This window comes from Cebus imitator, unplaced genomic scaffold (assembly GCF_001604975.1).
Source record: "Cebus imitator isolate Cc_AM_T3 unplaced genomic scaffold, Cebus_imitator-1.0 Scaffold135, whole genome shotgun sequence".
NCBI lineage: Eukaryota > Metazoa > Chordata > Mammalia > Primates > Cebidae > Cebus > Cebus imitator.
In genome coordinates this window covers 4,371,899-4,391,085 of record NW_016107450.1, presented here as the reverse complement: position 1 = coordinate 4,391,085, position 19,187 = coordinate 4,371,899, and the positions used below count along the sequence as shown (strand labels likewise).

Sequence of the window (19,187 nt, the reverse complement as noted above, 5' to 3'; positions counted from 1 at the left end):
TTTGTGTCTTCTCTGTGGCAATTGTTACAGAACGATAAAAGCTGTCACTTTGCCAGACTCAAATAAAAATTCACTTTTTAGCATCTTTTGTTATTTAAACCTTTGAATCAACAGAGAAATTTTGCTATAGTCACCAGATTAAGATTATTTGAAAATTTTTAAATAGATATTTTCGCTATAGCACATTCTTGTAATTAGAATCTTCATTTGCTTAAAAGCAGGGAGTCTTTTAAAGTAATAAATTAGCATTTCTAGACCTAAGGTCACTAGTAGTGCTACGTCTTTCTGCAGTATCTCCAAGAAAGAGAATGGTGATGCTATAACTCAGTTGCTGTGGAAATAATATTTTCAATTTAATCTCAGTTAAGTGTCGTGACCTTTTGACCTTACATTAAACTTGCAGAAATGTGCTCAAATTTCAAACAGCTAATTCTAAACCCGTGAAGTCAAGGTGAAGTTAGGATTCAAGTTTTCCACAGATTACAGAGGTTTTTTTTTAAAAAAATTTTTTTTGTTTGCTTTTAAACAATGTTGTAAATTACTTCAAGTCTCAGAAAACACTTTATTTTTATGTCAGAATTTTTCCGCTTGAAACATTTTGCCTGTGTTTTTCTCTCCTCTCCCCAAAAAAGTACCATAAATATGCTTGTTTCTAATTGTGTGAAATTCTCTTGATCTAAGAGAGAATTCTATTTCATCTAATTTAAAAATTAAGTTACTTTAATTTTTAATTATTTCATTTAGAAATGAAGTTAATTGAACTCTTTTTTTAGTTTGAAAATATGATGTTTTTTAAATTAAAAAAAAGTTTAATTCTATAAAGGTGTGCAAAAGTCTGTTTTTGCAAACAAGCCCTTTTAGGATCTCCCAAATACATCAGTACAAAAGAAAAATAATTCTTATAAAGCAGGGGAAACTCATACTTCAGAAAGACTCCTTTGAGTTATGCAGTTATTTCAAGAAAATGTGCTGGAATATTAGAACTCTAGTATTTAATGGTGTTAGTCTGCCTAGTCTGTTGCTGGAATGCATAGCTAAATATCAACAGAACTTGTTACTGTTGTTTGGGTTGCTTTTATATACCAGCTTCAAAATATGTTTTGACACTTTATTATGCTCTGAATCAAGCTTCAGATGTGTGTAATGAAGGATGAAGTCTTTATCAGACTCGAGTGTATAAATAGTGGAGAAGAGCAGTTTGGAAATGGTCTCTCTAAGAGAATGGTTGCTGAAGAGCTTCAAGTTGTGATCTGGCAAAAGCTAACGCCACTATAGGTGTCAGCAAACCGGAGCCCTCTCTAAAGGCACAGGCTGCTGCTGCATTTTCCTCTCCTTCTTTTCTTTTTCCATGTTTTCTTTTCTTCATGTCTCATGTCATTTCTGTAACGTTCCCATTCCTAGTTTATAGGTTGAACCTTTTGAGAAAGTCTGGCACCTCTGATCCACTTTCCCTTGCAGACCCTGTAATTTTTGGCTGTATTTTTATGTTTTTCAGATTCAAGTCAATCTGAAAGTCCCAGCCAGCCAAGTGACGCTGACATTAAGGACCAGCCAGAAAATGGTAAGTTTAGCTTGAGACTCTAGCTGCTGCATTCAGAGTCCACAGCAGCCAGGAAGCTGACTTAAGGGCAAGGATTTGGGGGCCTACCCTATACGTAGCCCACCGTAGTAACAATTGCAAGGACTCGGAAAAACTCAAGTAGATTACTTTTAACAGGGCAACTTCTTGTTCTCTGGATCACCCCAGCAGCCTCAGGACCCCCTGGCCTCAAACACTATGAGGGTGCCCACGAGAACCTTAATTCCCAAGGAAGTTGATTACCCATTTAAACTATGAGAAGTGGAGTTAATTTACCAAATCAGATTTTTTTTTAATAGCATTAAGTGAGGAATCATGGCTTTTTCATTTCATTTTAGTTCTTTAATGTGGCAAATGCCCCATGATCGTCTTCACTAGTGATTTAAGATCATTCATTCACAAGCTAGGCCTTTTGGGAGCTCAACCCTTTGCCAATTGCTTTAAGAAAAAACAACTCTATGCCTTTGAAGGATTTTTCTACTTTAAATTGTCTAAAATAAAATAGGATACAGGACAGCATTAAATTCCACAGTTGCATAAATATCTATATTAAAATAGAACACACACATTATATATGAATATCATAGTATCTGGTAAAATGCTGAATTTGTGGCACTACAAGTATGAAAAAGATTGTCATGGATTGGAATTTTAGATTGAATAAAAGTATAGGTTTTAATAAAAACAGAGGCATGAACTAGCAGTAACTATCGTATACGTAGAGAATTTCACAGATATTATCTCATAAAATTCCAAAATGTTCTTTGCTGATAGCACTGAGGACTCAGGTGGAATGCTTTACCTTGAAGGGGCTATGGGGACAATGTCATTGTGATAAAAAACTCAGGCTGTGGGCTGGGCCCATACCTGTGGGTGGCTCACATTTGTAATCCCAGCACTTTGGGAGGCCAAGGAGGGTGGATCACGAGGTCAGGAGTTTGAAACCAGCCTGGCCAACATGGCGAAACCCCATCTCTACTAAAAATACAAAAATTAGTCAGGCATAGTGGCGCACACCTGTAATCCCAGCTACGTGGGAGGCTGAGGCAGGAGAATTGCTTGAACCTGGGAGGCAGAGGTGGCAGTGAGCTGAGATTGCATCATTGCACCAACTCTGGGTGACAGAGCAAGACTCTTGTCTTTGTTGGTGGGGGAGGCAGGAAGCTGTGGTGTCAGACCTGCATTCAAATTCTGCCTCTACTATTTCTTGCCTGTGTGATACTGAATAGATTATTTAACCACTCAGAGTATTGATTTATTCCTCAAAAACAGGGTAATGATATTACCTGCCTGTTGAAGAATTAAATAAGATAATATGTGTAATGTGCTTATCATAGTATCTTTCATAGAGTTTGTGCTTTAAAAATGTCAGCTGTGGTTCATTATGACTCATTATTTTTCTTGTCAATATAATCCTACCATATTTGTTTTTCACCTACTTTGAATGACCCCATTGCTTGAATCTCTTCCTTTTGTTGTCATGTACATTGTTACATGTTGATCTCCATCCGATCTTTTGAAAAGATAGGCAAATGGAATTATGTTGGTATTGTGGGATGAAGGATCAAGTTTACTACATTAGATATCCTATCACTAATTTTTCAGAATATGTTTTATTTCCTACCCTGAGAAATGTTGATTACATTGCTGGCTTCTAGCATTAAATACAGACTGCTTGGCTATTCCTCTCCTCATCCTGGTATTTTGGTGATATTTTCTTTATCAAAGTTGTCTTTTTAAAGCAGGCAGTAAAAAAAAAAAAAAAAAAAAAAAAAAGAACTCTAGAGGTTTGTTTTTAGTGTCATATACAGCTACATCTTATTTTTTGTTGACATTTTAAAAAGTGGTATTTATAGACTAGTTTCATTCTTTATTTTCCACTTGACTTGTAGGTGATGTCTTCAAAGTTTCACTTCTTTCTACATATTGTATTTGTGCATAATCTCCCTAAAGATGTCTCCAGAGGTATCATTTTATTTTCATTTTCAAAAATGTGTGGACTGTAGGGGTGTGTAGTTCGCGTATTTAGGTCTGGCCGCCCCTCTAGCAGGCCTGCGATTCATCTGTCTTCATAAAATGGCCAACAAGCTGTTCACATGCAAATATAAATTGAGAGCATGAGAGGCCTGGCATGCCTTTCTGGAGCCGCCTGCAATCCCAATATTGTGTGTTTCCCATTCCAGAAAGCAACCAGGATTGAGCCTGGATTTTTCGGCCAAACGCAGAGAGATACTAGCCAAGTTCACTTTTAACCTCAGATCACTTGATGCTACCTCAAGGATTTACGCTATCATTTCGGGGAACTCATGTGAGTTCAAAGAAAGAAAGAATTAATATATAGGAGATAAAGTAATAAATTCCTTTCCGTTTTCAATTTGTTTCAAAGAAAAAGTAGTGGAAGCTGCTTTTATTTTAGCCCCAGTTGAAGAATTATCAGCCTACTCAGTTTTCTGCCTCTTGTCAATCTCAGATGAAGTTAGTGGAAGAAAAATGATTTTTATCTCTTCCTTAAAGACCTATAATCCCAAAAGGAATAAGTGAAGATTCAGGGCTTGATATTTACATGCATTAGATAAGGTTCTACTCTCCGGTGTTACATTGATCAAGAGAAGTTCCCTCTTTTTCATTACTTCAGGATATGAGGATGAATTCCTGAGAGGTTTTTGTGTGTTTTGTTTTGTTTTGTTTTGTTTTGTTTTGTTTTGTTTTGTTTTGAAAGAGGGAACTCTCATAGGTGTATCAACAAAGTTCTAAGAAATTTTGGAATCTTGCTGATTGAAGAAGTAACAGACTTGATTCTTCAAATAAGATGGGAACTCATTACTTCATATATATGTATATGTGTGTAAATATATGTATATGTATGTATATATGCAAAGGAAAATAATATTCTTTTTATCCTAGCTCTTGAGAAAGGTAATGGGAAACGAATGGTATTTCCCTAGTAAACCATGGAGAATGAATAGACAAATGGTAACACGCTGTTTCATCCAACATCGTAAACTGGGCCATGTAACTTTACCTAAAGTAGATGCAGCTGTTTCTTCCCCGTCCAACTGGTCTGTTTTTTTCTGTGGAATTTTTGCTTTCTTTTCTTGTACTCCCTTAAGACTCAACTTGTAAAAGAAAACAAATCTTTGTCCAATTAGAGCATTAGATGGGAATTTTGACGGAATTATCTGAAGCCCAGAGATAAAACATCAGAATCTTTGAAACTCAAAATTGGTATAATATAGTGGGTAATAACTCTGCCTCTGAAGTCAAATAGACCTGAGTTCAAATTAAGTAATAGCTGAGTGACTGCATAAGGTACGCCCCGATCTCAGCTTTCTCACCAGTAAAGCAGAAATACTAAAAGGAGGCCAGGTGCAGTGGCTCACACCTGTAATCCCAGCACTTTGGGAGGTCGAAGTGGGTGGATCACTTGAGGTCAGGAGTTCAAAACCAGCCTGGCCAACATGGTGCCCATCTCTACTAAAAATACAAAAAGTAGCCAGGCATAGTGGCACATGCCTGTAATCCCACTACTCGGGAGGCTGTGGCAGGAGAATATTTTGAACCCGAGCAGCAGAAGTTTCAGTGAGCCAAGATGGCACGACTACACTCCAGCCTGGGTAACAGAGAAAGACTCCATCTGAAAAGAAAAGAAAAGAAAAACTACAAGGACCTATCTCAGGAGTGTTAAACTGAGACTATGCATACAAAATAGCATTCTGCCTGGTTTGCAGTAAGGACTCAAAAAAAGATTACCGGCCGGGCGCAGTGGCTTACACCTGTAATCCCAGCACTTTGGGAGGCCGAGGCGGGAGGATCACGAGGTCAAGAGATGGAGACCATCCTAGCCAACATGGTGAAACCCTGTCTCTACTAAAAATACAAAAATTAGCTTGGCATGTTGACGCACATCTGTAGTCCCAGCTACTCGGGAGGCTGAAGCAGGAGAATTGCTTGAACCTGGGAGGCGGAGGTTGCAGTGAGCTAAGATCGAGCCACTGCACTCCAGCCTGGGAAATAAGAGCAAAACTCAGTCTCAAAAAAAAAAAAAAAATACCGTGACTACTTTCAAGTTAAAGCTCATCATATTTACAATGAGTATGTGTATTCAAGAGGTCCAAAGCTGGGAGCCTTGGAGTGGAAGGAGATGGTGTCAGAAATATACCAAGACTTTTAGAGACATCTTTTGTGGGTACTTATCCTGCTCTGAAATGTCAGACATAGGTTTCCTAAATCCCCACAATCCCCATGGTACCACGTCTGTTTTCCTGTTTTGTTTTATCCTCACAATCTGTTCATCTCCCATGAGTCTGAGAACCAGGGAATTGCAAAAAGGATTCAGAGTTGCTGGAACCTTCAGAATGAGTGCTCAAGAAGGTGATTCTGGAAAGAAGAGACTCCTCCTAGATATCTTTAACTTTAGCTGAGTTTTTTCTTGGCACAAACCAAACTTAAAAACTGTAAGCTGATTAAGGGTAGGATTTATGACAAATTTCTGTTTAAAAAATCCTTCACAGTTCCTAGATCTGTGCCTTGAACTTAGTGGGTTCCTAGTACTTACTTGCTTAATGAATAAAATTAATAAGTAAATGAATATATTGTCATTACTCCCAAATATTTTTGGAGTATCTGCTCACTTTTGATTTACCTAGAGATTTTAAGAAATAAACAAAACAAAACACTCTGGGAAAGCTGAAAACCTCATTTGGGTGTGAGTGAAGTCTGAACTCAGACACATGGACAGAGGTTAACAGGTACAACTAGTAGGTCTAGGAAGCCAAAGCTGATGGCTAGGTACTAATGGCAGTAGGACATCAGGTTGTCCCTCTTCCCTTCCTGTTCTCCCTCCACTTCAATGAGCAGTGTGGTCAGATGTTTAAAATGTCACCATTTTAGTTTATGCATGATGCTTGATTACCATAGGGGATGCGGTTCCGACAAAGTTCCCGGCTCTGATTGGTATTGTTTATTTAATCCTTTGGTATATTGCTGAAACCCCCTTTCTGGCTTTTCTAGAGCTCCTAAAGGTTTTAAGCCTTATTTGTTGGACTGTGACTTAGAACATCTATTTAAACAACCTTTGTGAATTCCCATGATATATTTTGGTTACTTTAAACGTGTTTATGGACAGAGCATTTGACGTGCCTGCCTGATATTCACAGGGCCTGCAAACAGTCCTCCAAAGCTTGCATTCTGTGGTGCGTCAGGTCAGTCATTAATGAGGGTAAAGCTCATGTGATAGCCTTCTTACTTAATTCAAGACACGTTTCTGTAGGGCTGCAGTGAGTCAGTGTCTGAGGCAACAGTATAGGCCAGCGTTGGCACTCTGAAAACACACCCCCGACTGGGTCTCACTGTTATCTGTGAAAGCACCCTTAACTAAAAAAAGAAAATGTGGGGCTCCCTTGCCAGAGAGAAAAGCTATATTTCCCCGGTTCTTTTTCCTTTCTATTTGCTATTTCTCGTCACCTGCACAGCCTGCTAATAATAACTTTATCTTAGTGGTTTTAAAATGTGATATTTATAATAAGAAATCAGAGTTGGTATTTAGATGATTTCCTTTAGGTTTAATCGTGTTTGTTCCTCCTCATTTATCTGGTCGTTGCACATATGTCGGTGGCATCAACCCTCAGATGGATCTTTGCAATCAGTGGAAACCCATTAATCATGATGCTTGCCCCAGATTTTGAAAATTTTCAGCTCTACCTGCCAATTTGAAAATCACCCTGGAGTATTAGTTGAATCTAGCTTTCATGTTCACCATCTTCATTTATGTCGTTCCCATCCTGAATTGTTAAAAGAGGTATCATTGTTAAATGTTACCAGGTGAACAAGGAATGTACTTCTCCTAATCCACAATTACTGGTATTTCATTCATTATTATTTAACTTATTGAATATTTGGTGTTTACAAAATAAATTTTAATGCTACTGACTTCCTGACTGAAGATTTATGTGTAGGGCTGGGTGCAGTGGCTCATGCCTGTAAAACTGGCACTTTGGGAGGCCAAGGCAAGCAGATCACTTGAGGTCAGGAGTTCAAGACCAGACTGGCCAACAAGGTGAAACCCAGTCCCTACTAAAAATAAAATAAAAATAAAAATAAATTAGCTGGGCGTGGTAGCAGGTGCTTGTAATCCTAGCTACTCGGGAGGCTGAGGCAGGTTCATAGCTTGAACGCAGGAGGAGGAGGTTGCAGTGAGCCAAGATGGCGCCACTGCACTCCATTCTGGGTGGCAGGGTGAGACTCCCGTCTGAAAAAAAAAAATTTATGTGTAGAATTTATTTTGTAATTTGGTGCTAAGAAAACAAAACTGTAAATATCTTTTTCTCTTTTTGGTAAACATTTTTTTATCTGACAATATTCTTTTTAAAAATTGTGAGCCTTCTTGTTTAATGTTTTAAATTGTTTTTACTGCCTCCTCACATGTATAGTAGACATATTATAATATTGTATTGTAATATTTATATATAGTGGGAAGGGAAACTAAAATTAATAAATCCAAACTGCAAAAATTGTCATTGCTGGATAGACTGCTTGGTTTAGGAACTGTTTTGATTAATGTGTCATTTAGTTGGGTGATTTTAAAAATTTTGGAGGCAATAAAACCTTAGTTTATGTTTTACTGGGAAAGAAGGAGCATTTTAGCACCATTGACTTGTAAATGCAGTTTATCAATATTTCATAATTGGCATGACTTTCTTTTACAATTACCTAGCAACAGTTCCTCTCTGCAGTGTTCCTTAAAAAAAAAAAAAAAAAAAAAAAAACAAAAAAAAAAAAAAAAAAAAAAAACCCCGCAGGGACAGACACAGTAGAATGACCACCAAAATAGCAGCAATAACATTTATGATCAATATTCCAAAATATGTAAAGGTCCCAACTCAGGGAGACATTAAAACCTAAATGCCTTCTGGTTTCCAGATCTATATAATTAAATTTCAACTGACGAATTTTCAGCAATGCAATGGAGCTAGTCTCTCTTCTTTAAGAGTCTAGGAAACTGGAATTTGGTTTGATCTGAAATGTCAGTCAGTCTGAAACTAGATGAATTTTGCCTTCTTAAGTACTGTTAGCAGGTGCGACCCATGGTTGTTTGCAAAGGCTCCTTAAAAATGCCTCCAGACAAAGGAAATTCTTGAGTCTTGCTCTGTGAAAGATGAGGTACCATCCTAGGCTGGGGGCTTCCCCAAGTGCATGACACAGAGGAGGCTGCAGAGCTTAAGCCACGGGATCCAGTGTACTTAAGGCGCCTTTTCAACTCAAAAATGGAGGGGTGTGGAGGGAGATTTGTAGCCATTTTAAAGTTGTCTTATCCTCACACATTATGGACATTTTACTGTCTACACACAGAGAATAACTAGCTGAACAGACTTTAGGTTAGTTGGCTAGTAGCCAAAATAGGAAATGTTTTAGATCCTATTCCCCTGATTTTGAAGCTCTGAAATGGACTGACTGGGTGGTCTGTTTCAGACATCTTCCCCTCCCCGCTTCCCCCACCTCCAACCCTTCACACACAAAGAGTTACACAGGAAAGAAGAAAAAAAGGGATTTCTTACTGGTCCTCAAATTCATTTGTGCCTGTGACTCTTGTCCCAGGAGAGACCCAGGAGTGCCCATTGAATGTAACATTCCTAGGAGAAAAGCACTGTAAAGTGTTTATTTAGAATGTATCTGGGAGTGTGTAATTATATACATAGATCTAGATTCTAAAAATATGAAAATATGAAGCAATACAATTTATGCCATATTTGAATTGGGCTCAAAAAGGAAATCAAATGAGAAGCCGTCATCAAATCACTGTGCGGTAGAAGGTGCACCTGGTGTTTGGCTACAGCTCCATCTGCTATTGCTCTGTTTTCCCTGTGATCTAAGCCTGGACCTGGAATGACAGGACCCTTTGACAGAGATGTCCTTAGAAGGACCACTTCTAATGACCACTTTCCATCCCTCTCCATCAATTAACAACCAGGGTGGTGAAAGATCAGGGGAGCGAGCTGGCGTCAGGAATTGGGGATGAGTTTTCCTTGCCACAAATAATAGGGTCACTTCTGATTTTAAATTTGAATGTGAATTTGTTGTTTTTAAGCCTGATTTTAAATTTGAAAGTGAATTTGTTGTCTTAACACAATTTTTGGGAAGGAATTACCTATTTGTGGATAATATTAGTAAACTGAATGTAATATAAATAATGTATTTGGGGATTTGGATTCACTAATCCAGATTGATTAGTTGTCTGCTGGAAAAATTCATGTGGCCACAAGGATTTTTGGCACCTTGTCTCCCTGCAGCTTCCTCATTCTTTTTCTCTTCTTCAGGTTTTACTCAGCTCCAGGCAACTCTTTTCCCCCTGGCATTAGTTTGTCATTAAGGAAATCTACTGGGATATCTCAAATCGGGATGGAGGGGAGGGGGCGCTATTTGCTGCAGATTACTCTGCCCCATCTCAGTTGTTAATTTCTATACTTGGTTGATTTTACGCCAAAGGGAACCAGAGAGTCTCATATGGCTTATCCACAGGCATCATATGGTGAATATCCAAAAAGAGAAATGTAAGGATATTGTGGCAAGGCTCAGCACAATAGGAATAGCTTTCCAATAATCGCTCCACGAAGGAAAGTCAGTGTTTTCTTAGATCTCTGTAGGTATTTTATAACCAGAGAGCTTCTCAGCAAGTACCACTTGTAAACTCAGAGATGAACAAGAAGAAGCCAAATCACAGCTTCTGAACAGGTCAAATTAGCAAAAGAGAGTTGCCATTAAAAGGCTGACACTGAGCATCTGTTGAGGGAAAATCAGTTGTCCAAGTCACTTAAAGACTTGTACCTCAATTTTCTCATAATTCATTTAACAGATCGTTCTTAAGAATTACTGGATATATTTGGATTAGGCATTGGATGTGTTGAAGGAATACAGAGATAGAGCAGATGTCCTGCTCTTGAGAACCTGATAGTCTAGTAAAAGGAAAAAGACACCATTCGTTCCTTCATTCATTCAACAGGTATTTTTCAAATACGCTCTTAAGAACCAGACATGTTCGAGGCATCACACTGGCAAAACAGAAAATCCCGCTCTTAGTTGAGCTTACCTTCTAGGGGAAGGAGGCAGACAATCAAGTAAGTAATACACATGCCACATGCCCAGCGGCATCAAACATTATAAAAAGAAAATAAGGCAATATAAGGGATTAAAGAAGGGAGGATGTCGGTACTGTCTTATAAAGGGTAGTAAAGGAAGGCCTTTCTGATCTGTTGACATTTGAGTTAAGTCCTAAAGAAGTCAAAGTGAAATATGCAGACATTAGGGGCTTTTGTTCTAGGAAGAGGGAACGTGAAATATAATGGCCCTGAGGCCTGCTGGAGATACACTAAGGGGTTGGTATGACGTGAAGGGTACAAACAAGGAGAGAATAGTTGGAGGTGAGTAGCAGGAAGGCAAATCATATTGCATCTTGTAAACCAAGGAAAGAATATGGCACATCCTTGAAAAACCATGATATATGCTCTGGAAGAATGCACATATGAATCTGTTCGTTTCTTGATACAGTAGACATGTCCTGAGCCCCTACACGATGGTAGTCACTGCTCTAGATACTGAGTGTTCAATGGGAAGCAAAGTAGACAGAGTTTAGTGTGGAGTTACACACAAAGGCCTAATTCATAGCATTGTTAAAGAATGAGACTCTTTGATTTGCCATGGCAAGTATCTTTTAGTACCTCCAAAGTTTTTCCCTCATGCATGTATTACTAAAAGCCAGGTTACTCGCATGGAATATTTGGTTTCACATACCCACTTGTGTAAACAATTGTTTTTCAGAATGGATGTCTACATCTGTGGAGTTTCAGCTTAATCCTGATCTTGTGACCCCGTTAGGTTATAACCCCCAGGTCTCACATACGTTCACCATGAAGGTGGATTTTGTTCCTTAATAGTTGCCAGATGCAGCAAATTAAAAATACAAGATGCCAGCCAGGCATGGTGGCTCACGCCTGTAATCCTAGCACTTTGGGAGGCCAAGGCCAGTAGATCACTTGTGGCCAGGAGTTCAAGACCAGCCTGAGCCACATGACAAAACCCCATCACTACTAAAAATATAAAAAATTAGCTGAATATGGTGTTGTGTGCCTGTAATCCCAGCTACTTGGGAGGCCAAGGAAGGAGAATCACTTGGACCCAGGAAGAGGAGGTTGCAGTGAGCTGAGATTGTACCACTGTATGCCAGCCTGGGTAACAGAGTGAGACTCTGTCTCAAAAAAAAAAAAAAAAAAAAAAAAAAAAAAAAACACCAAGATGCCAAGTTAAATTTGAATTTCATATAAACAATGAGTAATTTTTTAGTATTGCATGAGATATACAAACAAGTATTCACTGTTTATCTAAACCAAGTCTTGTATTTTATCTGGCAACCAGTCCTAATTCTCCACATACTCCTCTGGAGGTTACATAGGCAATAGTAACAGTAGTGTACGAAAAGGTTTGATTAGTCTGTGATGCTTTCCCAGATCACAAAGGGTCAAACCACTGGAATTTAACCCACTGAAAATGAAATCTGGGAAGAGTACTACAAAGTTCTACTGACTTGGCCGCTTAAATTCCATTCCTCCCGCATCTGCTGGTACCTAGCCCGGTGGTTTTCCTGGAACAATAAACCACTTGTGAGGCACAGTCAATAGGTACAATACAATAGTTGAGAGCCACTCAACCCATGCAAGTGAGTGTATAAGTTTAATTAGTGGTATATTCATTAAGTAAGCCACTGGTACACTATGTAAGCCCATACATCTGGTTATTGGCAGACCGTTTGCTCATGAAAGATGATGAAAATAAGCAATCAGTCAAATAATAGACATTTTGGAATTTGTACATTCGAAGGTGAGGTAGAGAAATGGCACTTCTGATAAGCTTGAAAATAGAGGGGCCATATTTTTCATGTGCTATGTGGAATGATAAATGCATATATTTTCATTTGTGATTGGGACAACTTTGCTAGGTATGACAAATCTTGTCTGAACATGTTAAAGAAATATAGTATAACCTTTGAATCCTCCTATTTAAAAAAAATAATGTTCGCAGATTCAAGGAAAACAATTTTGGAAATAGGGTTAAACTCTGTTGGGCCTAGAGCCAGATAATAACAAAAATAATGATAATGATCATAAGAGTAGCTTACATTCACTGTGGACTTTCTGTGTGCCAGTATGTTAGTTTGGGCCCTCCAAGAATAACGTATCCTGATAGGATTAGACATGCAAGAGATTTATTGGGACAATACCTATAAAATATAATATAAAGGAGGACACAGCAAGAGTAGTTTGAGAGAACCTTTAGGCTGCAGTAGATTTCTGACAGGTGGGAAGGGAGAGGGGAAGAATGAGGGATTAGGTTCCAAGACCCCAAGAGCTTTCACTCCCATCGTCTTGGCTGGAGTGCAGTGGCATGATCACGGCTCACTGCAGCCTTGACCCCCCAGGCTCAGGTGGTCCTCCCACTTCAGCCTACTAAGTAACTGGGATTACAGGCACGTGCCACCACACCCAGCTATTTTTTTGTATTTTTAGTAGAGATGGGGGTCTCACTATGTTGCCCAGGCTGGGTTCAAACTCCTGACCTCAACAGATCCGTCTGCCTCAACTTCCCAGTGTGCTGGGATCACTGGTGTGAGCCACTGTGCCTGGCCTAGATAGCAGTAAGCTTCTAAGAAAGTTTTGTCCAGGCCAATGAAGAGGCCCTGAGTTAAAGTCCCCTGTTGGAAGAATTCCATGTTTTATACGAATGGGTCTGTGTTGGTATCCTCCCCCTCAGTTACTGGCTGGAAGGAGCCTGGAGGAAGTGTAGCCTTTAAGCAAATGTGGTGGTGGATTCAAAGAAGCAGCCCTGTCAGGCAGCCATGTTCCTTGCAGCAGGTGATCAGGGTGGCCCATTTTTATTCATGGCCACCAGAGCCATGCACTGTGCTGAGCTTTATATTCATGATCTTATATCATCTTAATATAATCCTATGGAGATAGGCGCTATTAATTGTGCCCATTTCACAGATTAGGAAACTGATACAAAGAATTTAACTAGCTTGCCCACAGTCAAGAAGGCATAAAGGGCATTCAGACTCACTCTTAAGTCCAGAGTCTTGACTGCTTAACCACTACATTGTATTATAGAAAGAATGGAATTCAAACTCTGGTTCTGTCATGTATTGATTGTATAAATTTGAACAACTTATTTAAACTCTTAGACTTTTATTTTCTAACGTGTAAGATGTGATGCCATCACCTTCCCAGGAAATGTGTTTTTGTTGCTATTTTGTTCTGAGTTCAAACAATGTTAGTTCCTTTTCCTTCCTCTTGTTTTGCTCTCATCTAGGATCGTCATCTTTTCCTTTATTTCTTATCTCATCTTCCCAGGTATCTGCCTCAGCCCTGTTCAGGCACCCACAGGCTTAATTACGTCCTCAGATCTAACAGGACTGTTTCTGTGTGGATTATATGTCTGGATGTAGATAAGTAGAAAGTGCCTAGCACTTGCAACAATCCATAATAGATACTCAATAAAGTGTAGCTCACCTCTCTCATCTACCTCATTGCCTCATAGACGTGAACCAGGGTGCCAAGGGACATCTTTTTAAGTTTTTTTTTTATTTTGACAAAATAACCTTTTTATAGAACAATTCCATTCTTTTTTTTTTTAATGAACACTCTTAGTTCTTTTCTTCTACAGTCTCAAGTATCATGAATATATGGTGCTTTAATAGATATTTTTAAACAGTGGACTAAATTTTCATTGGATTTTTCTTCTTGAGGTGGAGACTGTAAAATGAGGTTAGTTGCAAGGTATTTATACCAGATGCCATTATGTTTGTTAGATGGCATAAAACAATTATGATTGCCAATAAATTTGTAAGTGTTTCACTAGCAAAAGATGTAGGAGTGTAGTTTTATTGAAAACATAAAATGTTTATTTTCATTCCCCATTTTTTGTGCAGTACAATCAAAATTTGCACCTCATTCCTTTCATTTTAGATTTCTGAATTATTTAAAAGAATCGGTTAATTCTCCATTTCGAGTGAGCAAGACAAAGTTCATTAGGATATCTGATTCCTAGCATGTCCCACGCTCACAGATCATGTTAACTCCACAGAGAGGTTTATCTTCTTTTAAAATTGCAAATGCTGCCCAAACTGAAAGCTTTTCAATTTAATGCATTGTTACAGCTTTGAACTCGAAGAGTAAGATCCTAAACAGTAGAAAGAGGGAAAATGAAGCACCTTGTCCGAGCTTGAGCCAGTTCTAAAAGTAGCAGTGCAGAACGTCTGTGTCCTTTCAGTTCCAGTGGATTTGCAACGCAATATCATGAAATACATGCAAGTAAACCTTAGCACGTGCTCGACCAGTAGTTACCAACTGGTGGTCCTTGAAGGGAGCCAGAGGAAAAATCTTTTTAAAAAATTATGTATTTTCCCCCTTAGGTAAAGCCACACTGGCTGAAGATTCTTGCTTTTGACTTTATGCTTGTGAACTCATGGGTTCTCTTATAGAGACTCTGGCAGTTATAATTTGGATTCATTTAATGAAAGGTGGGGGAGTGATGAATTCTCTATGACTTAGTAAAGACGGTAAATTAAATACTTTGAGAAGCTGGTCCTGTGAGAGGAAATGATTACAAGTTATCCATAATGGTGAGAAGATACAGAAGCCTCTGCTATAGGCCCATGGCTAATAGCCTTTAACTTTCTCTTAGGGCAGATGAGGAAAGAAGAGAAAGGCAGGTGCTAGGAGTAGCCAGTCGAGACAGGTTGCCGCCAGGGCTGCCTGTCGTCTCCATGATGTGTCCCTTTCCCCTGTTCTTTCAGCAGATATTGTTGAATTCAGTTCTATCTGAGCAGAATTGATAGAGAGGCCAATGTGGAAAGCAGCTCAGAGTAGGAGACTCAGGTGGTACTTTTCTATGTAAATTGACTAGAAATCATAACTTTGAAACAAAAGATTCTAAAGTTTCGTAGCCCAATCCTGTGTAAGTGTGTAGAATATTTGAGTTTGGGGCTCTGATCTCTGTGATTTTTTTTTCTTCTGTGCATTCATAAAAAAGGCAAGAAAATTAGTCAAATAATACTATGCTTGAATATGTTAATTTGATGTAATAATTCTGAGATGTAGAGGATGAGGAAACTGAGGCTCAGGGAAGTTGGGGCACATGTTTCTGATCAATAGCAAGTGAGTACCTGCTTCATGTTTCTTGGGAGAGCTTTGAGAACAAACAGGGATGATGGATAGTCTTGTGCTTTAAAATGTATTGTACTCAGAAACTATCATAACCTCAAATAATTTGTATTGTTAGGTTTTCAATGTATTGACTATATATTCTGTCCCCCTACCGCAGGGAAAGTGTAGACTTGAGGTCAGAGAATAATAGTGGCATATGACACATACAAGTATGGTGACAATGTCATATGATAATACTACATAATATATGTAATAGTGTGACATATATTATGTATTGCATTATTGAGTACGTTTGTATTATATTATAATATGTCATCTGTAGTCCTTATAATCTATTAGGACTTTAGCTGAACACCAGCCAATGAAAATAGTAAATGTCAACAAAAAAAAGAAGAAAGAAAATAGTAACTGTCACAATATGCTGAAAGCGAAGCCCGTGAGAGAGGATCTGCAGAATTCCAGATTTTCCTCAGGATACTTTGCAGACCATGGGTGACATATGACCACCTGACATCGGTACCAAGTGACGGAGAATGCATTATTAGAAATAAACTTATATTTTCAAAGATTTCTTATTTTTAAAAGATACAATATAAATATAGATGGAAGCTCCAGTGATTTCTTTAGGCACCTCTAATTTGTGTTTTGAGGGGACCACTATTCTAGACTATGTGCTCCCGGAGGACAGAAACTCGTGTGTATTATATTCCAAACGTAATGTCTGGCACTCAATAAATATTTTAGGTGAATGTGAACGAGTGAGTAAAGGGGTAAGTGAATGAATCTTGTCTTCAGGAGTTTAAGTCTTTTAAGGGGAAAATAATATATAATCGTAGGTTATTCTCTTCCTTCCAATTTCTCTTTTCTTAATGGTACATATATTTATTAACGTATCATCTTTGTGCCAGGCAGTGAGCATATCTACATAAATGTGATACCAACACCATGCTCCCTGAGTACATATTCTAGCAAGGGATACAGATATTTTGATAGCTATTTGCATAAAATGTGATTGTGCTCACCTAAAGTTATTTGGGTGGTGTTTGGGCATATGGTGGAGATACAAGTGATGAAAGCTATGCAAGAAGCAACAAAGGTAAAGTTAGAAGTGTTCAGAGCTTATTAGGTATTTGACCTAAATGCTAAAGTGTGTACATGTTCCTAGATGTTACTTAGAGTTTTCTTGCTCCTTAAAATTAGCTCAAATTCCACATCTTGAGGAAATCGAAAGCCTACCCCAGCATTTCTGCATATTTCTGGGGATGCTTAGAGCTAAAATTCTCTTCTAGCTGTCAGTTCCAGCACCTGCTGAGTTAGTTTAGTTTATAGCTCTTACCCCAAGCTGTACAATGCTCTTCTCCATGTCCTGTGCCCAAATGTTGGGTTGAGCACCTTCTCTCTCTTTCTGTATGATGTACCTATAGAAATGATGTGTCCAGCTGGCTTTGGTGCAGTTGTAGGAGAATGAGTTAGGGCACTTCCATCGTGTCTCAGAACATGCCAAGCACATCACATTGATTTTAAACAACTCTGCTTTTAAGAACACTTAGGTCACTCTGCGATGTTGTCATTGTCCTCTCTTCCTCCCTCCCTCTCTTCTCTGAGCCTCTCCTTGTTCTTGTTTAGTTTTCCTTGAGCTTTGCAAATTTCTGTTCTTGGGAATCTCCTTTTTAAATAAGAAATGTGCCGTCAAGATATTTTCCCAATCAATGGATTCTGGCACTCTTGACAAAATGATAGATGGGATTTGCAGTTTCTATGTGTTCATGAGAGGGAAGATGCAAAGTCCTTGTTAAACAAAAGGAACATTATGGGTAAAGGCCCAGGGGCAGAAAGGACCCAGCCTGTAAAGCTGCAGCTTGGCTAAGACATAGTGTTTCTGAACAGTTTCAAATACGCCAGTCATATCATGTTGAATTCTTGGATGGCCAGTCACCCGGCGTGTTTCCCTTGGAATGAAGCTTGCTGACTGACTGGCTGACAGCTAGAAAGCATCCATAAATGAGAGATGAAGATGAAATTAAAATGTGACTTCTTTGGCATCCACCTTTGCAACCTAGGCCTTCCCCACTTTACTCTAATTCAATTTAGTAGATGTTGGATGGAAACTAATACAGTTAAAAAGAACTTCATGTAATCTCACTAACATTCTTAGAACATGATGCTCAAGGTTTTCTGGTCAAGGATATTTGCATTTGCATTTACAGAATAGTTAAGAGCCAGAATTCTATGCATGTGAGAAGTCCTTGCTTTGAGAATGACATTTCCAAGCTGTCAGAATCTAATGTGCTCAAAGCTCAAACCAAAATTGCTTTTTCTTCTGTAAATATTGAAGAGAAGGCTTAGAATGGCACCAGTGAAGTTGCTAGCCAGGGTACTAGCCTACTGAGCTGGAATCAGACAAAGTCCATTTGATGAGTTTAAATTATAATAAAATTCAAGCCTGGGGGATGCAATGAAAAAGTATGACAAGTGGTCAAATTTCCACATTTTCCTGCTGGTCACTTAGCCAACTTTGACACGGTTTACTAGAGAAGTTTTTTTTGCGGTTAGATAAGCACATTACATGCATCTTTGTTACATGACTATTCTCACCTCCAATTTCTTAATGTTGACAGTGAACTACAAAAATCTTCACATGAAATCTTCACGTATTACATTCACTCATTCGACTAATATTTATTTATGAAACATCTGCTGTATGCCAGATACTGCTCCAGGCATTAGTCACAAGACTGATGAAGCACAGAGAAGTTAAGCACCGTGCCTCAAGTAACAGACTCATTGTAGAACTGGGAGCCTTGGTGTTCAGTTCCTTGTCCAGCATTCTTTCTCCTGCATGTTTACTCTGCTTTTCATGGAGCTGGTGCTTCACACACACAAAATAAATAAATAAAATATACTGGAATCAAAAAGTTACTTGAAAGGCGATTGAAATCATTCTCTTCATTTGCCAATAAGTTGTAAAGTTTATCGGAAGGTCGTTTGTGTAGGATTTTGAATCAGTTTAACACCGTTTTCATATTACATTTGTGTGTGTGATTTTCTGGATAATGCCTTTAAAGGCAGACATTAAATGGATTGTGAACTCCATGAAAGCAGGATTGTTTTTCTTTTTTTACTCGCTGTTTTCTCTTTAGCACAGTGCCTATCACATGGTATGTGTCAAATAAATATCTACCATAAATGCAGAACTAAATGCATTTCCTGTGCTTCGCTGTATCTCTGTTACCTGGTGCAGTGTGTGTGCGGCATGAGTTCTCTGTAAGAGTCTGCTGCCCGTAGGATGGTGAACAGTGTTGTCTGTATTCAGTGGGCTTCTCTATAGAGCGTGTCATTCCCAGTCCGTCTCCTCTGCAGAACTTGATATTTAGTACGTAAGCGACCGGTCAAGCAGCCTC

At 38.7% G+C, this 19,187-nt stretch overlaps 1 protein-coding gene across 3 annotated transcripts in view; it reads left to right on the top strand.

Annotated features, from left to right (window-relative positions):
• NFIA (nuclear factor I A) overlaps window positions 1-19,187 on the top strand; it is a 387,507-nt gene that overhangs the window by 198,779 nt on the left and 169,541 nt on the right. For all 3 annotated transcript variants that reach the window (XM_017541600.2, XM_017541602.1, XM_017541598.2), the window contains exon 3: window positions 1,496-1,561. In XM_017541600.2, the coding sequence (XP_017397089.1) occupies window positions 1,496-1,561 (66 nt within the window). The remainder of the gene's footprint in view (window positions 1-1,495; window positions 1,562-19,187) is intronic.